Below are 21843 nucleotides of genomic sequence, written 5' to 3' on the forward strand. Positions count from 1 at the left end.
CCCCAGGAAAACCTCAAAACTTGTTAGTGCCTTCACTGTTTTAAGCTTTTTTTAAACTTATCCATTTGAGATTGACCAGAGTGTCGCGTGGAATAGTTCAAAATGTGTTTTTAGGCAGCTCTAATGTTGTTTGGAGGGCCTACACAACCCCCAAAACTCGCCTAAAACCTACCCCACTTCATTTTAAAGCTTACTCGAGAAGCTGCAGGAGAAGCATTGTGGGGACTTTACAAGCTCATTAAGCTGGACTGCATTTGTTGTAAGCTATATGTTAGTTGGAAATTGATTCGGCTTAGCTTTATGCAGAATCTGAAACCGTACAAGCATGTTAGTTGTTGCCCGGTGTCGTAGGAAAGGTAGAGTTGTTGTCCGAAGTTCCTAGTCGTTGTCCGGTGTCGTAGGAAGCTATAGGACCACTAATCGAGGCTCCTAGCCGCTGCTCGGTGTCGTAGGAAGCCGTAGAGTTGCTGTTCGAAATTCTTAACTGTTGTCCGGAGTCGTAGGATCACCGTACACACTTGCTAGATGCTTCCCAGAACCGTAGGAGGTCGTAGGATCACCGTACTAACTCGCCAGTTGCAGTCAATAGTTGTAGAAAACTTTAAGATCACCTATTTGGAGTTCCTAGCTGTTACTACAACTTGTTCTACTGTTTACTGTTTTCTTATTTTTCTCTGCAATTTATTTAAATTCTCAGCAAATTATATTGTTCTTTGTGAGTTAAACATTCAACAGGAATAACAGCAGCAGATACGCCACGTACGCAGTTATATTCTATTTATTGTTGTCTTTATTGTAATTACTCTTGTTCTAACACATTATATAGGTACTGAATATAATATCGCTTTCAAAACAAAACTCTGTTTTCAAAATTAAACAACATTTTCAAAACAAATCAAATAAAAAAAAAACATAACACGTTCTTTCGAACTTACGGGAGTCCCTCAGAGGAGGTAACACACGGTTGCTAACGAGATCTCCCCGGTTTAAATAAGTTTCACAACTCGTTTAAACTAAGTTCAAAAGAAAATAGTGATACCGGAACGAGGGAACCGTGGGATCCTAACCGGTGTCGCTCTAATCAACTTGAACCCCCTAAGGACAACCAAACTGAGACATTGAGACACACCTGGTAAAACTGTTTGAACTTTAGACTTTAGGACTGTTACTTCAATGAGAAACTATGAGCAACTTCGTAGGCAGCACGGCAAGGAGTTTGGAGTGGACTACAGATGGAGATGTTCGTCGTTCTACAACAGCAAAATGAGTCTACACTAATTAAATTTTCCTAGTTTAAACAACTTATAGGATTTTGAGGTAGATCGCCTAGAACGACGTAAAACCTCACCCTCTTTTAGGCCCCTGCACAACCATGTTGTGTAGCGTAAGTCTTAACTCGTAAGGTTCCGAGGTTGTCGTCCAGAACGACGTAAAACCTCTTACCTCTGCGGGCTATTTACATAACCAGTTATTATGCAAATGTACAGTTATTATGACCAGTTATTATGCAAATGTAAGTCTCAAATAATAAAATTGACAGGATTCAACATTCAAATAAAATCTTCTCTGAAATACAGCCACACAGCAGGATAGTTTTGGAGGTCACTGAGGATTCCCCTCAGAATCTGTGACATCTCCTACCTTTTATTTCCTTTGGACTCCTGAAAGAAATGTTCTTGCTTGAGTCATTCTCACTTGTTTTTCCACGTCCTACCTTGAAAACCTGAACTTTGAATTCTTGAATACTAGAACCACTGATCATTATCGAGAGTTTTCTCAAGTGATTCCCGTCACTTGGGATGTAATTAACTATAGGGGCTTGCCTCTATAGGGAACTTGGAACCCAAGTAAAATAAATCATATTTAATCTTTGTATTAAATAGGAAAATTTTTCGGTCACATATAAAAGTTTCGCACACCAAATGGATGTCACAAATCTCGTAGTTTGTATGATTGGATCCACCGCCGCGGGGTTCACTTATCTTTCGAGAATGTGTATCATTTGTGCTACCGGGCACAATTATACAAATTATTGGGCAAATGAGATCCAGCTGGTCTCATTTTTTTCAAAATTAAAATACACTATTTTCATAAAATTATATACCTTTTAGGTTAAATTAAATCATCTACTTTTCAAAACTATAAAAATACTTTTCGAAATCAAAAAGTTGGCCGACAAGAACGCAACAGGAGAAGGGGTTGAGGATGCTTCCAACCAGTCGTCATCAAAAAATAACATTGTCACTTATACTCACTCTAAAAATGGTATTTATGATACACATGTTTGTTAACCTCATTTTTATAAAGGTTTTAGTCTCATACTCCCATAACCCAAAATCTAGCCTTAGGAGTTCCTTGTTGACCATCTTAGCAGACTAGTAATGGAGCCCACCTCCCGTAGAACTTCAAGTCACTTCTTGACTCATTTTTGTGAAGAACTCGCATGAGTGGTTCCAAGCACTCAACTTCTAGTTGCAAGGGCAAAGGACGAACATGTAGAGGGCCTGAAAATGAGTTCTTATAGGATCAAACAGCCTTAGGTGAACCATTTGTGACTCGATTACTCGCGAATGTGGCAATTCATGCATTCAATGCACCACGCACGAATTTGACACATTTTTGGCCCCACCATAGGCAAACTCGCCGGGATGATCCCGGATGACTAAACAGATTACATGGATGCGTCTGGGACGTCAATTTTAGCCAGGAAAGACACTCATATTGTTAGGGTTACACGCACAAACAAATGACACGAATATCGATGCACGCTTTTTTTAATTAGCGGGGCGCGGGCCCAAACTCAACCCAGGTTCAACTCAGATTTGATTCGGGTTGGACTCGGGTTGAACAAGGGTTAAACGATTTTGAATTTTAAATTTTTGAATTTCAAATTTGTCATTTAATTTTATCTTAATTGAGAGTTAAAACTTTCCATTTGAACTCCATTTGCTTTTCATTTGACCAAACTACCTGAATGGAAGCTTTTAATTCCCCGCCAAGGAAACGGCTCCTTTGATTAATTTGGCCCGCTCCTATAGGAACGTCGGCTTCTTCCTCGGGGGAGAGACACGATTCGACTTCCTCTTCCTCCTCACGCTCAATCTCGACTCCCTCCTCCCGCTCGGCTCCGGCGGTTTCTTCTTTGCCTGCTTGGTTTCCTCGTGTTCGATCCCGCTTGACAAGAGCGCTCGACTTCTCCCCATTGTTCCGAAACCTGCTCCCTAATCCTTTGCTCGACCGAAGAAGTGCCTCTCCCGCTTGGGATCGAAGCGCCTCTCCTGCTCACTCCCTCTCAATTACCAGCCGCTCGGCTCGTCTACACTTTTGTGACCGAGACTCGGTCGCCTCCCTCTTCCTCACGCTAAAGAAGCTCCGCTCTACAAATCCCGCTCGCCCCACGCGACCTAAATCTCGCCTCTACAACTTCGTGAATCGCGATCTTCTTCCTCACCTGCTTTGCCTCCCCTCTTGCGGACTCCCCTCTGCACTGAACCACTCACCTGCTTCGCCTCTCCCGTTGGCTCTCCTACCCGTGCACGAGACCTTCGTCGTCTTTCCTGTTTAGGCTTCACCCTCGATCGAAACCCAGCCAAACACTCGCGATTAGAGTTAGTCGGGAAAGCGACCACGGGATCGCCCTGTGTAAGGCCTTCGAACTAAAATCTACACAGTTGCAGGTATGTTTCCTGAACTCCCTTTTCCTTTCATCTTTTTTATCTTCAATAAAAAAAAAAAATCTGTTGTCATTGATTATTGAGTGTATACCCTGAATCAATTACTTTTTCTTTCTCAGCATAAGACAATTTTATATGCTCTTCTATTGAAGCATAATATGGTTCTTCATTCTAAAAAAGCTTTGTTCTAAATTATGTAATTTAAGGAGTCTTTTGTGATTTGCTTTAACTGGACAAATATAACATAGATAAAAAATGATTCTAGTCATATTAATGCAACTAATAGCAAATGTTTATTGCATTCCATCGGACAAGCGTCGAATCATTATTGTATATTCATGTGTTTTGCATCGATCTATGGAGAACTATAAATGATGTTTTGGCCATACATTTTTTTACTGATTTTGGAAAAATATAAACAATATGATTGCTGATTTTAAATGTTTAGTTGAAATGCAAATATTGTGAGGTTCCAATAATCATTTATTTGCTGATTTTAAATGCTCCGTAGTTGGCTTTATGTTTCAAGCACTTAGATGCAAACATTGTGAGGTTCCAATGACCATTTGTTTGCCGATCTTAAATACTCATTTGCAGATTTCGTACTTCGAGCACTCAAACGGGAATACTACGAGACTCGAGATGATTGTTATTCCAGGGCTTGAATGTTTTTTTGTAGGTCTATGTTCTTTTATTTCCAAATACCTCCCCTGGGGGCTGTTTTACCTGTTGTTTGGTGTGTTTAAACCTTGTGATTGTTAGGGTTTTGCCTACTGATTCACGTACTATTTTAAAGCCAGCTTGTTAACTGATTTTGGAGAATTTACACACTATTTTGGACTGTATTTTCTACCTGATTTTGGGACATTTAAAATTGATGCTTGAGTTTACATGAGAGCTATTTGGGGGTTCTAAAAATTACTGTTTAAGGTTTGATTTTAATGCACTGTTTTGGAACCACTTTAGGTGACAATTCGGGACGATTTTGTGCACTGTCTTGGAACAAACTTAAGCACTCTTCTCGAGAGTCTATTTAATTACAGTTGTTGAAAGATTTTAAACATTTTTTTAGGTTAATTCACTTGCTATTTTCTCTTTTGATTTGTTAGTTTTGAAAGTGGATCAACATTTTCTTTTCGTTTGTTTTGACATTTTTGTTAAATGGTTAAGTCATAAAGATGAGGATTAATGATTTAATTAATTGGAAGATATGGAAAACCTTCAATCACCTTAAGCATAAGTTAAAGAGTAGGCTTTCTAGAGTTTTAGGAGCACACCCTAGGTGAGAGTCCATCCATCTAGTCCTCAGTGTAGACCTCCTAAACTTTAAGAGCATACCCTAGTGAGAGTCCATCCACTTAGCCCTCAGTGTAGGCTTCCTAGACTTTAGGAGCACACCCTAGGTGATAGCTCATCCACCTAATCCTCAGTGTAGGTTTCCTAAAGTTTTAGGAGCACACCCTAAGTGAGAGTTCATCCACCTAATCCTCAGTGTAGACCTCCTAGACTTTAGGTGCACACCCTAGGTGAGAGCCCATCCACCTAGCCCTCAGTGTAGGCTTCCTAGACTTTAGGAACACACCCTAGGTGAGAGAGCCCATTCACCTAATCCTCTCCTCAGTATAGGATTCCTAGACTTTAGAAGCACAACCTAGGTGAGAGCCCCATCTACCTAATCTCTGCAGTGTAACCTCCTAAGGTTTTAGAAGCATACCTTAGGTAAGAATCCATTCACCTAATCCTCAAATGCACAGTGAAACTAGACACTAGACACTTGACCCTAATTCTGCTTCACAAACTGATTAAGACACTAGATATGAGGATGCACCGAGACGTAGTTCATGCTTAATTAAATCAATAGTGGAATTCCTGCAATGACTTAACTTACAATAAAACCCAGTGCACCGGGATTTGAGTTTGGATATTACACTGAAATCCTTCTGACAAATGGGGAACTTTGTTAATACCACATATGAATCACCGGACTAGGATAAGTCTAGGATCTAAGTGGCGATGGCGATGATGACATTGCTTATGTGTGCTTAAATGAGGGATACAAAGTGAAATTATTAGAATAATATCTCCTACCTCAAGATATCTCCTACCTCAACTCCTACCTCAAGGATCTTCAATAAGGGAGAATGATCAATGATACTATTCGCCGATGCTTGGTGAGATCGTTGCCCCCGACGCTCTCGTTGACCCCGACACTCTTAGGTTATCAGTAATTCTAGCACGATTAGAGTGACCAGCCTGTGGACTATATAATTTTACAACATATTTACAAAAATAAAAATAAAAATTTCTTTTTGCATGATAAAAAGAACTCTGCATAAAAAGGACTTGAACAAAACTTTTGCATGAGAATTTTTCTATGAAAATTTGTAAAGGTCAACAACTGGTCACTTAGATTGAGGTTAAGAACTACCTCCTGTAGATTGTCGAGTTGGCAACTCTTACTTAAGGTCGGGAATCACACAGCCCAGCTCTGAGCCCCCACTTTTACCAATGTCTTATACCTAGTCCTGAGCTGTCATATGTGGTTACAGGATTCTTTTGCTCGTGATTTCTACTACTCGTTTTTTATGACTTTCATGCGGGTCATCTTGCCTTATTTATTTTTCTTGCAAATATTTTTAAATATGCTGCAAATCATATTATGCTCGCAACATTAATAACGCAACAATAGCAGATGCACAGGTACGCTTTTACAGTTTATCTACAATATTTTACTTTACTGCATTTTTAACTTTCAAGTATATTTTATTTTCCTGCGATTTGTTTATTCTGCATGCAAAACCAAAACTGAAAAAAAAACAAAACTAAACATTGACACAAAAACTGTGAAGCGTAAACTACTAATCTCAAGCACTTAAACCTTAGAGTCGTCGCGACGAAAGAAGTTTGTAGTCAACTTTGTGGGCAGCACGGCGAGGAATTCAGACCGAGCAGCGAGAGGATCTTCTTCAGCATTATCCCTTCCTAGCATAATAACAACTCATAGAACTTTGATGTAGCACCTCTAGCGCGACGTAAATCCTCACATTCCCTCTTTAAGCACCTGTGCAAAAATATTGTTCAGTGTAAGTCCTAATTCGCTTTAGGTTCTGAGGTTGTTGTTCGTTACAACGTAAACCCTCTTATCTCTGCGGGTTATTTGCATAATCAGATATTATGCAAATGTATGCAAATGTAAGTCTCAAATAATAAAATTGACAGGATTAAACATTCAAATAAAATCTTCTCTAAAATGTAGCCGTACAGTAGAATAGTTTGAGAAGTCACTGAGGTTCCTCCTCAAGATCTGTGACGCCTCATACCCTTTACTTCCATTGAACTCCTGAAAGAACTGTTCCTACTTGAGCCACTTTCACTTGTTTTTCCACGTCCTGCCGTGAAAACCTAAACCTTGGAATCTTGAAGACTAGAACCACTGATCGTTATCAAGATTTTTCTCAAGTGACCCCAGTCATTTGAGATGTAATTAACTATAGAGGTTTGCCTCTATAGAGAACTTGAAACCCAGGTAAAATAAATCTTATTTAATCTTTGTATTAGGTAGGGGAAGTTGTCGTTCAACATACAAAAGGTTCATAGACCAAAATAGAGGAATAAATCACAAATATCTTAGTTTGCATGATTGGGCCTATCGCCGAGATCTACACTTATCTTTCGGGAGGGTGTAGTATTTGCGGTATCAGACACGATTATGCAAACTATCAGACTAATGAGATCTATTTGGTCTCATTTTTTTAAAAATTAAAACATACTACTTTTAGAACTCAAACAATATATATATTATATTAAATTAAATTTCAAAAATTATTTTCATATACCATATTTTCAAATCTATCAAAAAGTTGACCGACAATGCTCTTGCCTCTATTTTCAACACAAGATCATCAGAATGGATAGTAGATTTTGTTGCATCTTGACATGTGAAAGGTAATGCTAGAGAGTTTTCTTCCTATACTCTCTTAGCAGAATCGCAGAGCATCCAAACTATTGATAGTACAACACAACTTGGGTATAGTAAGGGAAATCAATTATATGACTTTGTCCAATATTTGGCATGCTCCCTTTTTTTCAATGAAAATTTTATCCATTAGAGACATTGTTCTGCAGTTAAAATGTGTTGTTTTCTTGTTTTTTATATTCTTAAGGTGATCTTCGAAGAGAAAGGGACAGGTCTGACACCTAGGACTAGAATATGACATAATGGACCCTGGTACTTAGATCGGGAGGGGATGGGCTCAACTTTGGCATCCACGGTAGAAAGAGATGGAGTACAAAAATCTGGGAGGAGTGTGGACAGTGAGTTGCTACATCACAGATGCAGGAGACACTCTTATTTTAGTTTATTGAGTCGATTGTATCCTTTTTTGTATTAAAAGACAAATAAACAAAAGCTTGTTTATAATGTTTGTGAGTTTGATAAACTTGCTAGGAACTCTTATATCAGTTCTGGGAATAGGAGTTCTAGTGGTCGGGCTTAAGATGGCAAAGGAACTCAAGGTGGACGAAAGAACTCAAATAAAATTGTGGTGCGATAATAAGTCAGCAATCAACATTGCTACAAACCCGGTGCAACACGACAAAACCAAACATATGGAGATTGATAGATTCTTCATCAAGGAAAATCCGAATAACGAGCTACTAAAGCTAAGTCATGTAGCCACTGAAGAGCAAGTGGATGACTACCTCATTAAAGAACTTAGTTCATTAGATTTGTCTAGGTTATGTGACTAGATGGGCTTAGTGGATTCTTTTCTCCATCTTGAGAGGGAGTGTTGAAAATTGGACCTTATTAAGGGTCGATTGGTAAAAAGAGAATATTGAAGAAGTCTAGGGGTTTATTTGTAAAATATTGTAATACCCTATTTTAGCCAATGTTATGAATGTACATATTAACTTTTGAGCAAATTTTTTCTTTTGATATGTATGTGTAGTAAACTAGAAGGCTAAATTACAAATGTTTATATTAAGGAGAGGTAAGAATAACATCTACTAAAGGTAAGGTAAATAAAATAGACTTACGTGGTTTGAGGATGTACAATAGATGGCAGAAAATGTCCGTTGGAGAAGTAAAATTTATGTTAGATGATTAAAAGAAAAAGGGATAGATCTATATATAAATAAAATCGATCAAAATGATCTATAGAGAATAGTTTCAGACATCACTTTAAGAGAAATGAACTTTAATGATAATCCATGATGCAAACTTTGGTTAACAATAATGATAATGATGATGGAATAAAATAAACATATGCTAAATGCAACTGGACATGAAAATACTAAATGCAAATGTAAAAACAATCACTCTTTAATAACAAAAGATTACTACAAAATCAAAGATTAAAATATTATTTATACTTAGTCCATTAAGTTACCAATAATATGCATAAGCATAGCCAAAAGAGGCAGGCAAAGGAAAATTATATATGCCAGTTTGGACAACAATGCAAGTGATAACTTAATCTATAGTTTTCAAAACATTATAAGTTTGGACAACAATGCAAGTGATAACCTAATCTAGAGTTTTCAAAGCCAATATTGCTAGTTTACGTTTAACACACCCTAAACTCCCAATATTTGTTGGATTTCTCCCTTATATAGGCCAAATAGCCAGTAGGACTGTAGCGAACGCACACGCTTACTTTTAATGAAGCCTTACAATATAAGGATCGTAGCTAAATTAATAAACTTACAAGTGAACAAGAAATATGAATCCAACTAAAAGTAAAACTTATACCTACAAAGATAGTCAATCCATCTCTATTGTTAACATTTTTTTGTGATGAAACACTTGAACTTCAAAAGAAAGAAACAATTCTGATTGAATGTGAATGTTATGTACAGTTTACTATGAACAAAAAAACTTGTTTGAGCTCATATTTCCACTAAGAAACAGGTGTAAGTTGCTCCAAATCAGTTTAGGATGGGTCAAGGTGCATAAACGCATCTAGTAATAGTGAAGGGCTTCTAGGGAGAATATAGTGTTGGAAACTCGGTAAGAATTCAGTGAATGTTGTTGAATTTCTGAAGTAACAATACGCGATCACGTAAAATTGGTATAAGTCATAATCTCACTAATGAGGGAGAAGTAGATCATTATCTTTGCCTTGGATAATTCTCTGAATGGAATATTCAATAGTTATAATTTATTTCTTAATTTTGATGATTTCACGCGCAAAACACCAGTGATCTGTAGCAGATGAAAATGCTTATTAGAAAAAGCAACGATTATGAGACTTAATTGATACAATGCAACGATTATGAGACTTAATTGATACAATAAAGAACATAGTAAGGGTTTCAAGGCAATCATTGTTAATTAATAAGGCAAAACTTCCATCAACCAAAATTTACATGGCCTATGGTTAGAAATCAAAAGCTCTTGGCTTCTTGATGGATTTCAACTGATTGAGAAAAGAAAGAATTAGAGCACGGAAAGTCAAGATGTGTTTGGTGAGGGGAGATTAATGATAAATTGGGATTAATTGCAAATGGAAGAAATGGAAAAAGGATAGGGTTGGGATCAAATGCAAGTGCGGAAATGAAGGCAACATGTAGTGAAAAGGAAACAAAATGAAATATGGAAAATGTGAAGGTAATGATCCAAGAAAGCAGATGATCCCACACGATGAAGCATCGGGAAATTTAAAGAGAAAAAAATCAAAAAAAGAATGAAGTGAGACAAGAGTGATGCATAGAGATAGAGAGAAGGGAAAAGAAACCAAAAAGAGGAGATAAGCAAACAAAAGAGAGATTACCTAAGATGGTTCTTCAAAGATCAATTTCCAAAGTCATTCTACTTTATTTAGGGGTGTCAAAAATTGACCCAACATGTCAACTCAACCCGAACCCAACTCCATATATTTAGGTTCGGATTGACCTGAATAAATTTTTGTTTAGGTTCAGGTTAGGAATTCTAATTTGTTTAATTTTTCGGGTCGATTCGGGTTGCCCCGATAACCTGAATGGACTCAAAATATCTCGTAAACCTGAAATCAACCCAAAATCGACCTGAATTTGATTTCAATAGCTATTATGTCTTATGTTAAGAGGATTACATGAGTCATGTTCAGGTTAGCAGTTGAAGGCAGGTCATGTTCGGATCGAACTTTTGGGTCAAGTTCATGTCAAGTTGTTTCATGTCCCATCAAAAAGTTCAAAAAGATAACATTCTTGCTAAGTTTTATCTAGAGAGCCTTGTAAATTAGAAATATACGCCTTTTAATGGGAGGCTGGTGAATTCTGTAAATGGAACAGATTTCCGTCACATAGAATACAAATTTACCAGCAAAACAACAGCTTTATTAGCATATGCACTTCTAACTACACCTTTATATCAAAGAGCTTTATTCTTGTAATGCCTTCATTCTATCACATAAATAAGAAAGGTGCGGCGAAACAAATCACAAATTAGCAACATAACATCAGTCTTATTACATTACCACCTCTAATTACACCCATATACCAAAGAAGCATTATTCTAAGTATTGCTTCTAAAATACACATACTGAAATGTGGCTCAAGGAAAACCAACATTTATTGATAGCCAGGTTTTACAAATGCTTGTATAGATAAAATAAAATTAACACCTTACCCTCCCATGAGGCTGCGCAATAGCAACGCTTGATGTGTAGGCACACCAAGTAGGAGCCCATGAAGAATAAATTTTACGTTTCAATAACACGGCCGGGCCTTCAAATTGACATTCAAGCGATTGCCAACCTATTATTAATGAAACAGTGACATGTCCTTTTCATTGTGTAATAGCTAACAACAAACTTTAGCAATATATATATATATATATATATATATATATATAGAGAGAGAGAGAGAGAGAGAGAGAGAGAGAGAGAGAGAGACGGTGTCAAAATAGTCTTCCAACTCTTTGTAGAAAGTCATTTTAATCCCAAAGTTTATAAAAATCTCAATTTAGTCCCCAAACACTTTTAATAAGGGTTGAAATAGCCCCCGTGGAGGATCATTTCAACACCAACTTAAAGAATCTGAGGACTAATTTAGCACTTTTATAAAATTTCAGACTAAAATAACCCCATGTAAATAATTTGAAGACTATTATATATATATATATTGTATTTAAGCCAGAATTCAACTTCAGAACATACAATAAACATCTGACTACAAATTTGTAATATTGAGAATATAGAAAAGAGCCAAAAAAATACCTTCAAATAAAGGGATCCACCTTCTCTGATTCCTCTCAGCATATCCACCAGGTGAACGGCACAAAGGCCAATTAATACCGATCTCTCTTCCCACAAAACACATTGCAATATTTTTATTGCAGGATGATCTCCTAAAAGATGCGGAATCTTTTCTAGCTTCTTCGGAATGTGAACAAGATGAGGTATTTATTTGATTCACAACTGTACAGCAACTTAGTCAAATTTCATGCTCCAAAAATAAATAATAATCTAAATAGAAAATTAATGCAACATGAAAAATATTTAAAATATCAAACAATCAATCAATGCTTAAATCAAAACCTCAAAAAGCAAGGATCTATTCTAGCAACATATATTGTTTATCTCAATATATATCACATTCTTTTGTACTATAGACAGGGCATTTTGAGAAGCATAATAGGATATCACTTTAACTTACAAAAACACAAACGAATAATAATCAAATCAACTTCTACTCAACTTGTTCAAAATGTACTCAATGATCAAAATAACTCTGTTAATTTCAATCAAACCCGCATTAGCTGTCATAATTTAATCCCTAGTTTAAAGCCTCTCTTCAAAAAAATTCACACATATCAAAGCTATAGCATCTACAAATAGCACACACCAAAACACCTCAATTTTAATATTATTTGAATATTAATAGCTATTACTAGCCGTCAGTAATTCATGTTATTATTCAGAGTTCTCAACTTTGATTTCTTTATTATTAATTTCATTTTTTCTACTGTATCATGTTTCGATTTCTTTCCTTACAGGTAGATCCTGTAATGGGTTTATATACCCCTTTTGTATCAATAATAATTCTTCTGGTTATATTCTAACATAGTATCAAAGTCATGGTCCTAATCAAGTTGTTGTTGGGCCTCTCCTTACCGTCGACTGGCCCTTCCAGGCGTCGGGTTACCCTCCAGCCAGTCGAATGCCCTTCCAAAACTTCTATCTTGCCGCCAGGCCCACCTCACAACCGTTGGAGCCCCTCCAAATAGCTTGATGTCCGTCCAGGTTCACCGGAACTCATCTTGTCTCTCCTTACAGCCGACCAGAGACTTGTTCCAGAGGATTCTTTCCCAACCACTGGACTATTTGTCTGTCAGTCGAGTCTCTTTTCAGGACCGTTGGAACCTCTTCCTGATGTCGTATCTCTCCCTTTCAGCAACCGAAATCTTCTGATATCTCAAAAACCCAATATCTCCTTTGGCTAAACGGCAATGACTTTCTCCAATGGTCTCAAGTTGTGTCGTTATTCATCAAAGGACATGAAATTCGGTCACCTCACTGGTATGATTCTTGAACCTCTAAAGACAGACCCAACGTATGAAACTTTGGAAGTGGAGAATTCCATGGTCATGTTGTAGTTGATTAACTCCATAGAGACCTCAATTAGCCAATCATATATGTTACTTCCTTCCGCTAGTGCCCTCTGGACGACAGTCCGTGATACCTACTCAAATATAGGGAATTGCGGCCAGCTATATGAGGTGAATAAGAAAATTCAAGAGGCAAAACAGAGATAAAGGACCGTCACTCAGAACTACAATGATCTAGTTGCATTGTGGATGGAATGTGACATATATTATGACCATACTTGAGACTCTCCGACTGACCTTTATCTCTTTTAGAAAATTTTAGAAAAGGATTGCAAGTTCTAGTTTATAGCAGACCTCAACAAAGATTTGATAAAATTTGGGTCCATATTCTTGATCGGGATCCTCTTCCTTTTGCTTTCATTGAGATTTGTCGCAAAGAGAGCCAGAAACCTCTCGTGCTTGGTGCTTTCATTCTTTTTGTCGAAGCATTTGTCTTAGTCTCTAATAGTGCTTAACCCTCTTTGGTAAAGGATCTTTCCTCATTCATGCTACTCCAGGCCAGTCACCCCACTTGCGATTACAGCACAAACCCAACCACACTTATGAAAAGTGTTGGAAGCTCCATGGAAAACCTGCATACAAACTTTGGGTCAAATATTCCGTTGTCAAGAGTCTCACTACGACATTTGAACCCACCACGATACAACCAGACCCTACTCAGAACATTCCAGAATTCTCTAATTCTCTTAAAAGTCAAAGGAAGCACTTAATCAAACTGTTTGGATCTAGTTCGCTCTCTTCCGGCCCGTCGACCTCCCATGCTCGTCAAGATACCCATCCTATGGCACTCACTTTTTTTGCCTCTTCTCGTCCATAGATCATTGCTTCAGGCACTATGGACCACATGACCGGATGCTCTCAAGTGTTCTCAACAAATTATCCATGCTCAAGAAAAGATACTGTTAAAATTGTTGACTTTCACGGTTCCATTGAGGGTAAAGGATTGTTGTTTTAAGAAAAAATATAACTCTGAAATTTGTGTTACATGTACCTCTGCTGAAATGTGACATTTTGTCAGTCAGAATAGTGACATATGACACTATTGTGTTGCACATTTTTTCTTGAAATTTGTCTTTAAGGATCGTCATTTGGGGAGAATGAATGGAACTGCTAAACGGGTAGCCGGACTCTACTTCTTCCAAGAGAAAGACACAGAGAACGAGGACACTCCACTCAATAGTTGCACTTTATCTCTGTCTATTGAATGTCATATTATGTCGTTGCACTATTGTTTCGGTCATCCTAATTTTCAATATCTAAAATAATTGTATATTTTATTGTTTACTAATAAAAATCTTTCTAATTTCAAATGTGAAACCTATCAGTTAGCAAAATGCCATCGTGTTTTTTATTCACCCCACACTTACACACCTTCTGCTCCGTTTTCACTTATTCACAGTGTCTTTAAGGGACTCTCTCGTACTATAAGTTATACCAATAAACGGTGGTTTCTTACTTTGATTAATAAGCACAGTCGGATGACGTGGGTCTATATTTTAAAAGACAAACCTGGCGTTGTGGTCACCTTCAAAAATTTCTACACCATTTTGATCCAATTCAAAACTCAATCTCAAATCCTTCGGACAGACAATGGTTGTGAATTTTTTAACTCTATATTAGGAGAATTATTGATAAGTATGGGTATCCTCCACCATACCTCAATGTACGGAAACCCCTCAACAAAATTGGGTACCGAGAGAAAAAACAGACATCTTTTCAACGTTGATCACTCCATGATATTTTAATCTAATCTACCAAAATATTATTGGAATGATGTCATACTTACCGACACATATCTCATCAATAGAGTTTCCTTAAAAATTCACATCTTTTGGACCCCATTAGCTGTCTTGAGGTCATGTCTTCCTACCAATCAGGTATTCTCCATTTTAAATCCTAAATTTTTTTGGTGCACGGTCTTTTGTTCGAAACACCACCCCAACTCTGAGTATACTTGATCTATGGTCCATAAAATGTGTTTTTGTCGAATACTCTGCCACTCAAGAAGGCCAACAATGCCTTGATCATATCACAAATAAAGTCTATGAGTGTTGATGTCTCTTTTTTTTAAAGCGTTTCTTGCTTTCCTAACTCGGCCTCCGGTGACGAGGTACTAGAGTTCTTGGACATTGTTCCTTACACTACTCTTGTAGATGTTCCCCTCACTTCTCATACCACCAAGGAGTCATTCGTCCATTTGGTTCCACCATCTCCTCCTCCCACTCTCCATGTCTACACTCGGTGCACTCGTTCTGAAGCACCAACTCTGGAGCTCGCTATCTCCTTGCAGGACCTTAAATCCCCTCCGAGCGACATCCCGAGCACTAGTCCTACTCCAAATGAGGAAGTGAGTTCCTTTAGTAAGGTACACAATCAGACGTGTTGTCCCTATCCCATAGCAAACTGTTTATTTCTACAGTTTATCGTTGACCTACAGAGCATTTGTTATCGCCCTGACTGATCATCAGCTCCCATCTATTATTGAGGTTGCACTAGCAGACCCAACCTGAAAAGATGTCATAATGAAGGAAATGAATGCCCTTCGGCGGAACCATACTTGGGAAATCGTTGATCTTCCTCAGGGTAAGAAAGCAGTGGGATGTCGATGGATTTTTAGCATCAAGTTTAACTCAGATGGATCCTTTGAACGCAACAAGGCACGGTTGATCACCAAAGGGTACTCACGAACCTACTGAGCTAACTATGAGGAGATGCTTGCTTCCATTTCTAAATTAAATATCATTCGAGTCTTATTATCCCTTGCGGGGAATCTGAATTGGCCCTTATTCCAGCTTAATGTCAAATTCTTGAGCGACGTTCTTACAAAGGAGATATACATATTAGTTCCTTCAGGCTTTGACTCCACTACCTCCCAGGAAAAATCCCTAGTGGTGGGTCATGGGTTTACTCAGACTCAATCGGATCGCACTCTCTTCTTCTAGCATTCCTCGAGTGTCAGAATGTTATCCTTATTGTCTATTGACAATATTGTACTCTCAGGTAATGATCTACTAGTATATAGTCTCTAAAAGGCATTCATGCTACTTCCTTTGAAATGAAGACCTTGGGATTTCAGTGGTAGTTCATGGAAGATCGATCATCTCGAGACATTTGTTTGTCTCAGCGCAAATATGTGATTGAACTTTTGACAGAAAACAACATTTTTTGTGCAAATCAGTAGTTGTTTTGATGAATTCCAATGAAAAAGTGCTTGATGTTTCTAAGGTTATTCCTATAAACAAGACTAACTACCAGCGCCTTGTGAGAAAACTTATCTACCTCACCCATACACACCCCGACATATGCAACAAAGTTGGTATAGTAAGTCAGTTCAAGTTTATTTTTTTCCACATCACACCTCTCGTTTTATTGTAGTTTACACAGACACTGATTGGGCCAAGTTCGTCCATGATCGACGATCTACCTTGGAGCACTTCTCATTTGTGTGGGGAAATCTTGTTGCGTGGAAATACAAAAAACAGTCAGTGGTTGTCTGAGCAATGCTGAAGCCGAATTTTAATCCATATTTTTTGGAATCTGTGAAATTCTCTAGTTACGCATCATGCTCAGCAAACTATATATGACAATCTCCGCCCCTCTATGATTGTTTTGTGATAATAAGACCATTACAATTGCTCATAACCCAGTCCAACACGATCGCACCAAGATTGACTGACACTTCATTAAGAAAAAACTCGAATCAAGGAAAATTTGTGTTTCGTTTGTGTCCAGTGATCAGCTGGCGGATATCTTCACAAAAAAAACTTCCTCTGCCATTGTTCGATAACTTCTAATTCAAGTTCAATGTGATTGGCATCTCTATGCTTCAACTTAAGAGGGAGTACAAGAATATCAATGATTATTCCGGACCATTATTAATTCATGTTATTATTCTAAGTTATTAGCTTTGATTTCTTTATTATTGCTTTCCTTTTATTCTACGGTATCATGCTTTTATTTATTTGCTTACTGGTGAATCCTGTAAATGGTTTATATAGCCTCTTTTGTATCAATAAGAATTCTTCTTGTTCTATTCAAACAAATATCATTTGTAAAATCTTCACAAACAAGTTAACCAATAAAAGAGGATAAAAACATGATCATAGTTGGTAGATGCAAAGCTATAGTGATTAAATTTTTTTATCTTTGAAAATATATAATTCTGCAATTGTGCATTCTAAAAAATTTCTTCTTTCAAATTATCATCTGAAAACTACTAAAGAGAGAGAGATTCTATATTTAAAGCAAGAGTAGAGACTTTAATCTGCCCATATGGTCACAAAGTCATATAGAATGTGCATATACAAAATGAAGATTCTCTGAACATATTTCCCATATCAACCAAAACTATTTTCAAAATGCTTAAAAAAAAAGAAGATTTGTGCTAAACAAAACCTTTATTTGAAAGTTTTCAAGTTAATATCATAAACAATTTTAGAAGTTCAAACTCATAAACATTACCTCCTATAATATTTTAATGCATTGTGTAAACTGCGATGGACTTTAGAAGAATATATTAAATAGGGATGACTTCAATTGCTATTTTCTTCATTAACTCACCTTTGCCTTCATGTTTTACTGAAATTTGTATATTGACTTAGATGATAAGTGGATTCAAATTTTTTTGTTATGGGATGATTTGGTCATCGCATAGCTCCATAAATCATCTTACTTTTCTGAGGACATTAATTAACAGAATATGGCTACATAATTAATATTATGATATTACAGATATAATCATCTTTTTTTAAAAATTTTGATATTTAACAGCATTTTATATTTGATGAATGTATCTACATAAAGGGGAGACCCCAACATTATAAAACTCCAGATACTGGAAGAAAAGAAGTTATAACAACAAAGTAGTTTAAATTAATAAACTGAACGCTAGAAAATCAAGAGTCGTTAAAATATAGAGGTTGTAATATACGAGTGTCAAAGTTATCTGAATTTAATTCTAATGTGTGGTCTCTTCACTTCCATGGATTATCTTAACATTTTGTTTATTTACACTGTATTAATTGGGAAATTTACAAATGTAGCACAAAATTCTTAAGTATTTACATATATCACACCTAAACTTTCATATTTACATACATAAGAATTGTGTATATTTTAGGAAGTGAAAATAGTGATATTTTTATCTGATATTAAAGATTTGAGTGGCATGTGTGTAAATATAAAAGTTTAGGCGCGAGATAATAGATAAGAATTTTGTGCTATGTATGTAAATTCCCCTAATAAATTAAAATTTTGAGGTTTATTTCCAAATAATTTCCATTCATTAGTTTTGAGCTTGCTTAAAATCAAAAAGAGTGAGCTAATTTGGATTTGAGCCAAATTGTAACTAAGCAAATTCATTCGATTTGGCTCAATATCAAAACAAGCCACGTCAAAATCAATTCAATTTTAAATCGAGCTAGCTTAAAATTGAATAAAATAGAGCCATGATTGGATTTACATACATATATTATATTGCATCTAAGGCTTTGTCAAACCATTATATAAGTACTGCCAAGAGAAGACAAAAGCCCAGGGAAAAAAAAAAGACAACTCTATGAATTATCGTTATGGGAAATTTACATACATACCACACAATTCTTATGGATTTACATATATAAAATCTAAATTTTGATATTTACATTTATAACACCATGGTGCTATAAACCTATGCATAAAAAGGTGCATTTGACTTTTAAAAAGTTAGCACAAATGATATTTTTGTGTGACGTTAAGGGCCCGTTGGGGCAGCTTATTTGGGTGCGGCGGTGTTTTGAAAACGCTGTCAGACTGTTTGGAAAATGCGTTGGGCGCGTGTTAAATGACCGCTGCGATTTCGATCCTTTTATTTCGTACTAGGGGAACAACGCGGGGGCTTTGGTGCGTTTGGCGTTCGCGACCGGCGTTTAGGGAAAGATTTCCTCCTGTGCCCTTGGGTGATCTCTCTCTCTCGCTCTCCCTCGCCCTCTCCCTCTCCCTTCCCCGATCTCCTCTCTCGCATGCATCATTTCGATTGTTCCTCTGGTAAGATATATGTGTTGCGATGCTTTCTTCTTCGTTTTATAGCCCGAACAGTGACAAATGTTTGTATGAATGGCGTCTTCCTCACTGCTATGTTTCGTCTTTCTCACTTTTTGCATAGCATTTGTATGAAAGATTTCCTCCTGCTATGTTTCGTCTTTCTCACTTTTTTGCAATATTCGTATGAATGGCGTTTAGGGTTCTCTTGACGAGGACTTTGTTGGATTATTTTGGAATGTGTTAGATCTGTGTTGCTGTGCACATTCGATTTTTTTTTTTTCTGGCGTTTTGTGTCCTGCAATGGTGTTCTGAAAAAAATTTGGTGTCCTGCAATACAGATCAATCACCTTTGTAGAAGCAGGCCCTTCATCTGAAAACTCACTTGGGTGATTAGCATAATGCTAAAATTCTCAAACTATTTCTTTTCAAACATCTCTTCCTTTTCTATTTCTGAAGAAATTGCAATCTGTTAGGTGAAGTGTTGTTTTTATGGAAGCTCTGCTAGTACATATAGCATTTGCAAATAGTTATTCCTGAATTGTTATTTCTGATTTTGTGCGTTCACTTGGGAATCGGAATTGTTATTTCTGATTCAAATTTTCAAATAGTTGTTCCTCGGGTGAGATCTATGTGCTAAACATTTATGTCAAGTCATGTTTTTTAAAACTATATGGGAAAGATGATTCAATAATTGAATTGGTTTTACTGATTGAGTAGTTGCTTTTCTCGGCTTGGTGGGTGTTGACCTCATTTTTGTGAGGTCTTTTATTCTCCTCCTTAGAGCCTAAGTTCTAGCTCTAGAAATTCCTATGGACCATCTTAGAAAACTAAAATTGAGACTCACCCTTCTAGAAATTCCAGCCAATTCATATTTTCATTTGATGTCTAGCATCTTTGGCACAAGATCATCGTCTTATGAACGAGCGGTTATGGGCTATGTTGCGTAGATTCAAGGAAAATGTTCCAAATAGGACTTCAAGCCTTAGGAAAATATCGTCACGACCTTTTTCGTCACATACACACATCAAATACACAAAGTTCACGAAGCTGCACGAAATCGGACTTCAATTAAGCCCAAAGGACGGGTGAAAATGCGAACTTCTCTGGATGACCTCCGACGACAAATTGGACGGCGCCAACGCGTCCGGGATACCAATTTTGGTAGGAAATGACACCCTTATTGCCATACTTTCGACACGAGAAAATTGGCACGCAAATCGGTGAATTCGTCAAAGCATCCTCCGACGGCGAAATAAACTGTACCGGAGCGTCCGGAATGTCGAAATTACCTACGGAGGACATCCATTTTTTTGCTAGGACGCCGCACTTGGATAAATCATATGAAATTTGATATATATATATACATGTTGAACTTCCTCGCCCCTTAATCACTCAATCTGCTTTCTTGGTTGTTGATATCCCTGCTTGTCTGCCCGATACTATTATGGGTTTCTCGAGGTCTCATTGACCTTCTCAAATATTTTGCTGGTTGGTTGATGTGTTTATGGCTTTGCTGAACATTTGTTGATTTAGCTTGTCCCTTTAGCTTCACTGTTTCATGATTTATGATCGATTTGATAACAAAGAGGCAATATTATGTGTCGTTTGAGCTTTCCTTTTACGCTTGGTTAACATGAGCAAGGATCCTTTATACAACACTATTTGCTAGAGCCGCTCACTCTTTAGGTCTTATCAGCAAAGCTATTTAAATTCCAATACAGGTTCTTGAACTTAGTTTTGCGGTGTAGATATTGCTTCGACATGTATATGTTGGTACAATCACATACATTGCACACGATTCTCATGTGTTTCATGTCTAATCTCATGCGATCACATGCTTTCCTTGATTCTAAATTTATTGAAATATCAATATGCTCTATCATGTGAATCTTTGGAAGATGAATTTTGCTCAAACAGGTTTGAGATTTTAATTTTGGAGGAGTGTTGTGCAATAAATAAAATAGGAAGGTTTACATACGGCATCTGGGAATTCCTATGCGTTTATTTATATGATACACAATACTTCACTTCTAACACTTATGTATCGTGGGTTTTATCAATGAGAATTTCCATTCCACAGAAAATCTTATGTATTTACCCAATCTCATCGCAATTACGTGTTTACATACATACCTCCCAATTGCTATGTGTTTGCAAACCCAAGCACAAAAGTTGCTTCTTGTTAATGGATTCATTTCTTTTCACGTTAGCAAAACTTTCAAACATATGTATATGTACAGGTCTTGCCCTCATGCAGTTTGGAAAGAACTACATACATGTCACCTGGAATCTGATTTTTACACATGCTACTCAATCTTTGCGCACTTCACATAGTTGGCAATTAATCCCCATTTCTTTTTATCTTCCTTACACATGAAAATGGGTGTATTCAATTTTTTTTTAAAAAGGTTAGAATGGTGATATTTTGATGTGACTTGAAGATTGGGTGGCATAAATGGAAGAGCTGAAATTTGGATTTTTTTATTTATTATTATTATTTTTTTTAATTATTTTTATTTTTTTAATTTGAAAGCTCTATTTGTCAACTTGCAAAGGTTG

At 36.9% G+C, this 21843-nt stretch overlaps 1 protein-coding gene across 1 annotated transcript in view; it reads right to left on the reverse strand.

Moving 5' to 3' along the window:
- The window catches only part of LOC110029125, a 58537-nt gene that overhangs the window by 22646 nt on the left and 14048 nt on the right, over positions 1–21843 (reverse strand). Inside the window, exons 6-7 of the mRNA XM_020731249.1 lie at positions 11873–12073; positions 11284–11411 (exon numbers count right to left, since the gene is read on the reverse strand). Coding sequence (XP_020586908.1) covers positions 11284–11411; positions 11873–12073 — 329 coding nt within the window. The remainder of the gene's footprint in view (positions 1–11283; positions 11412–11872; positions 12074–21843) is intronic.

The sequence above is a fragment of the Phalaenopsis equestris genome, unplaced genomic scaffold (genome assembly GCF_001263595.1).
Source record: "Phalaenopsis equestris unplaced genomic scaffold, ASM126359v1 Scaffold000552, whole genome shotgun sequence".
NCBI lineage: Eukaryota > Viridiplantae > Streptophyta > Magnoliopsida > Asparagales > Orchidaceae > Phalaenopsis > Phalaenopsis equestris.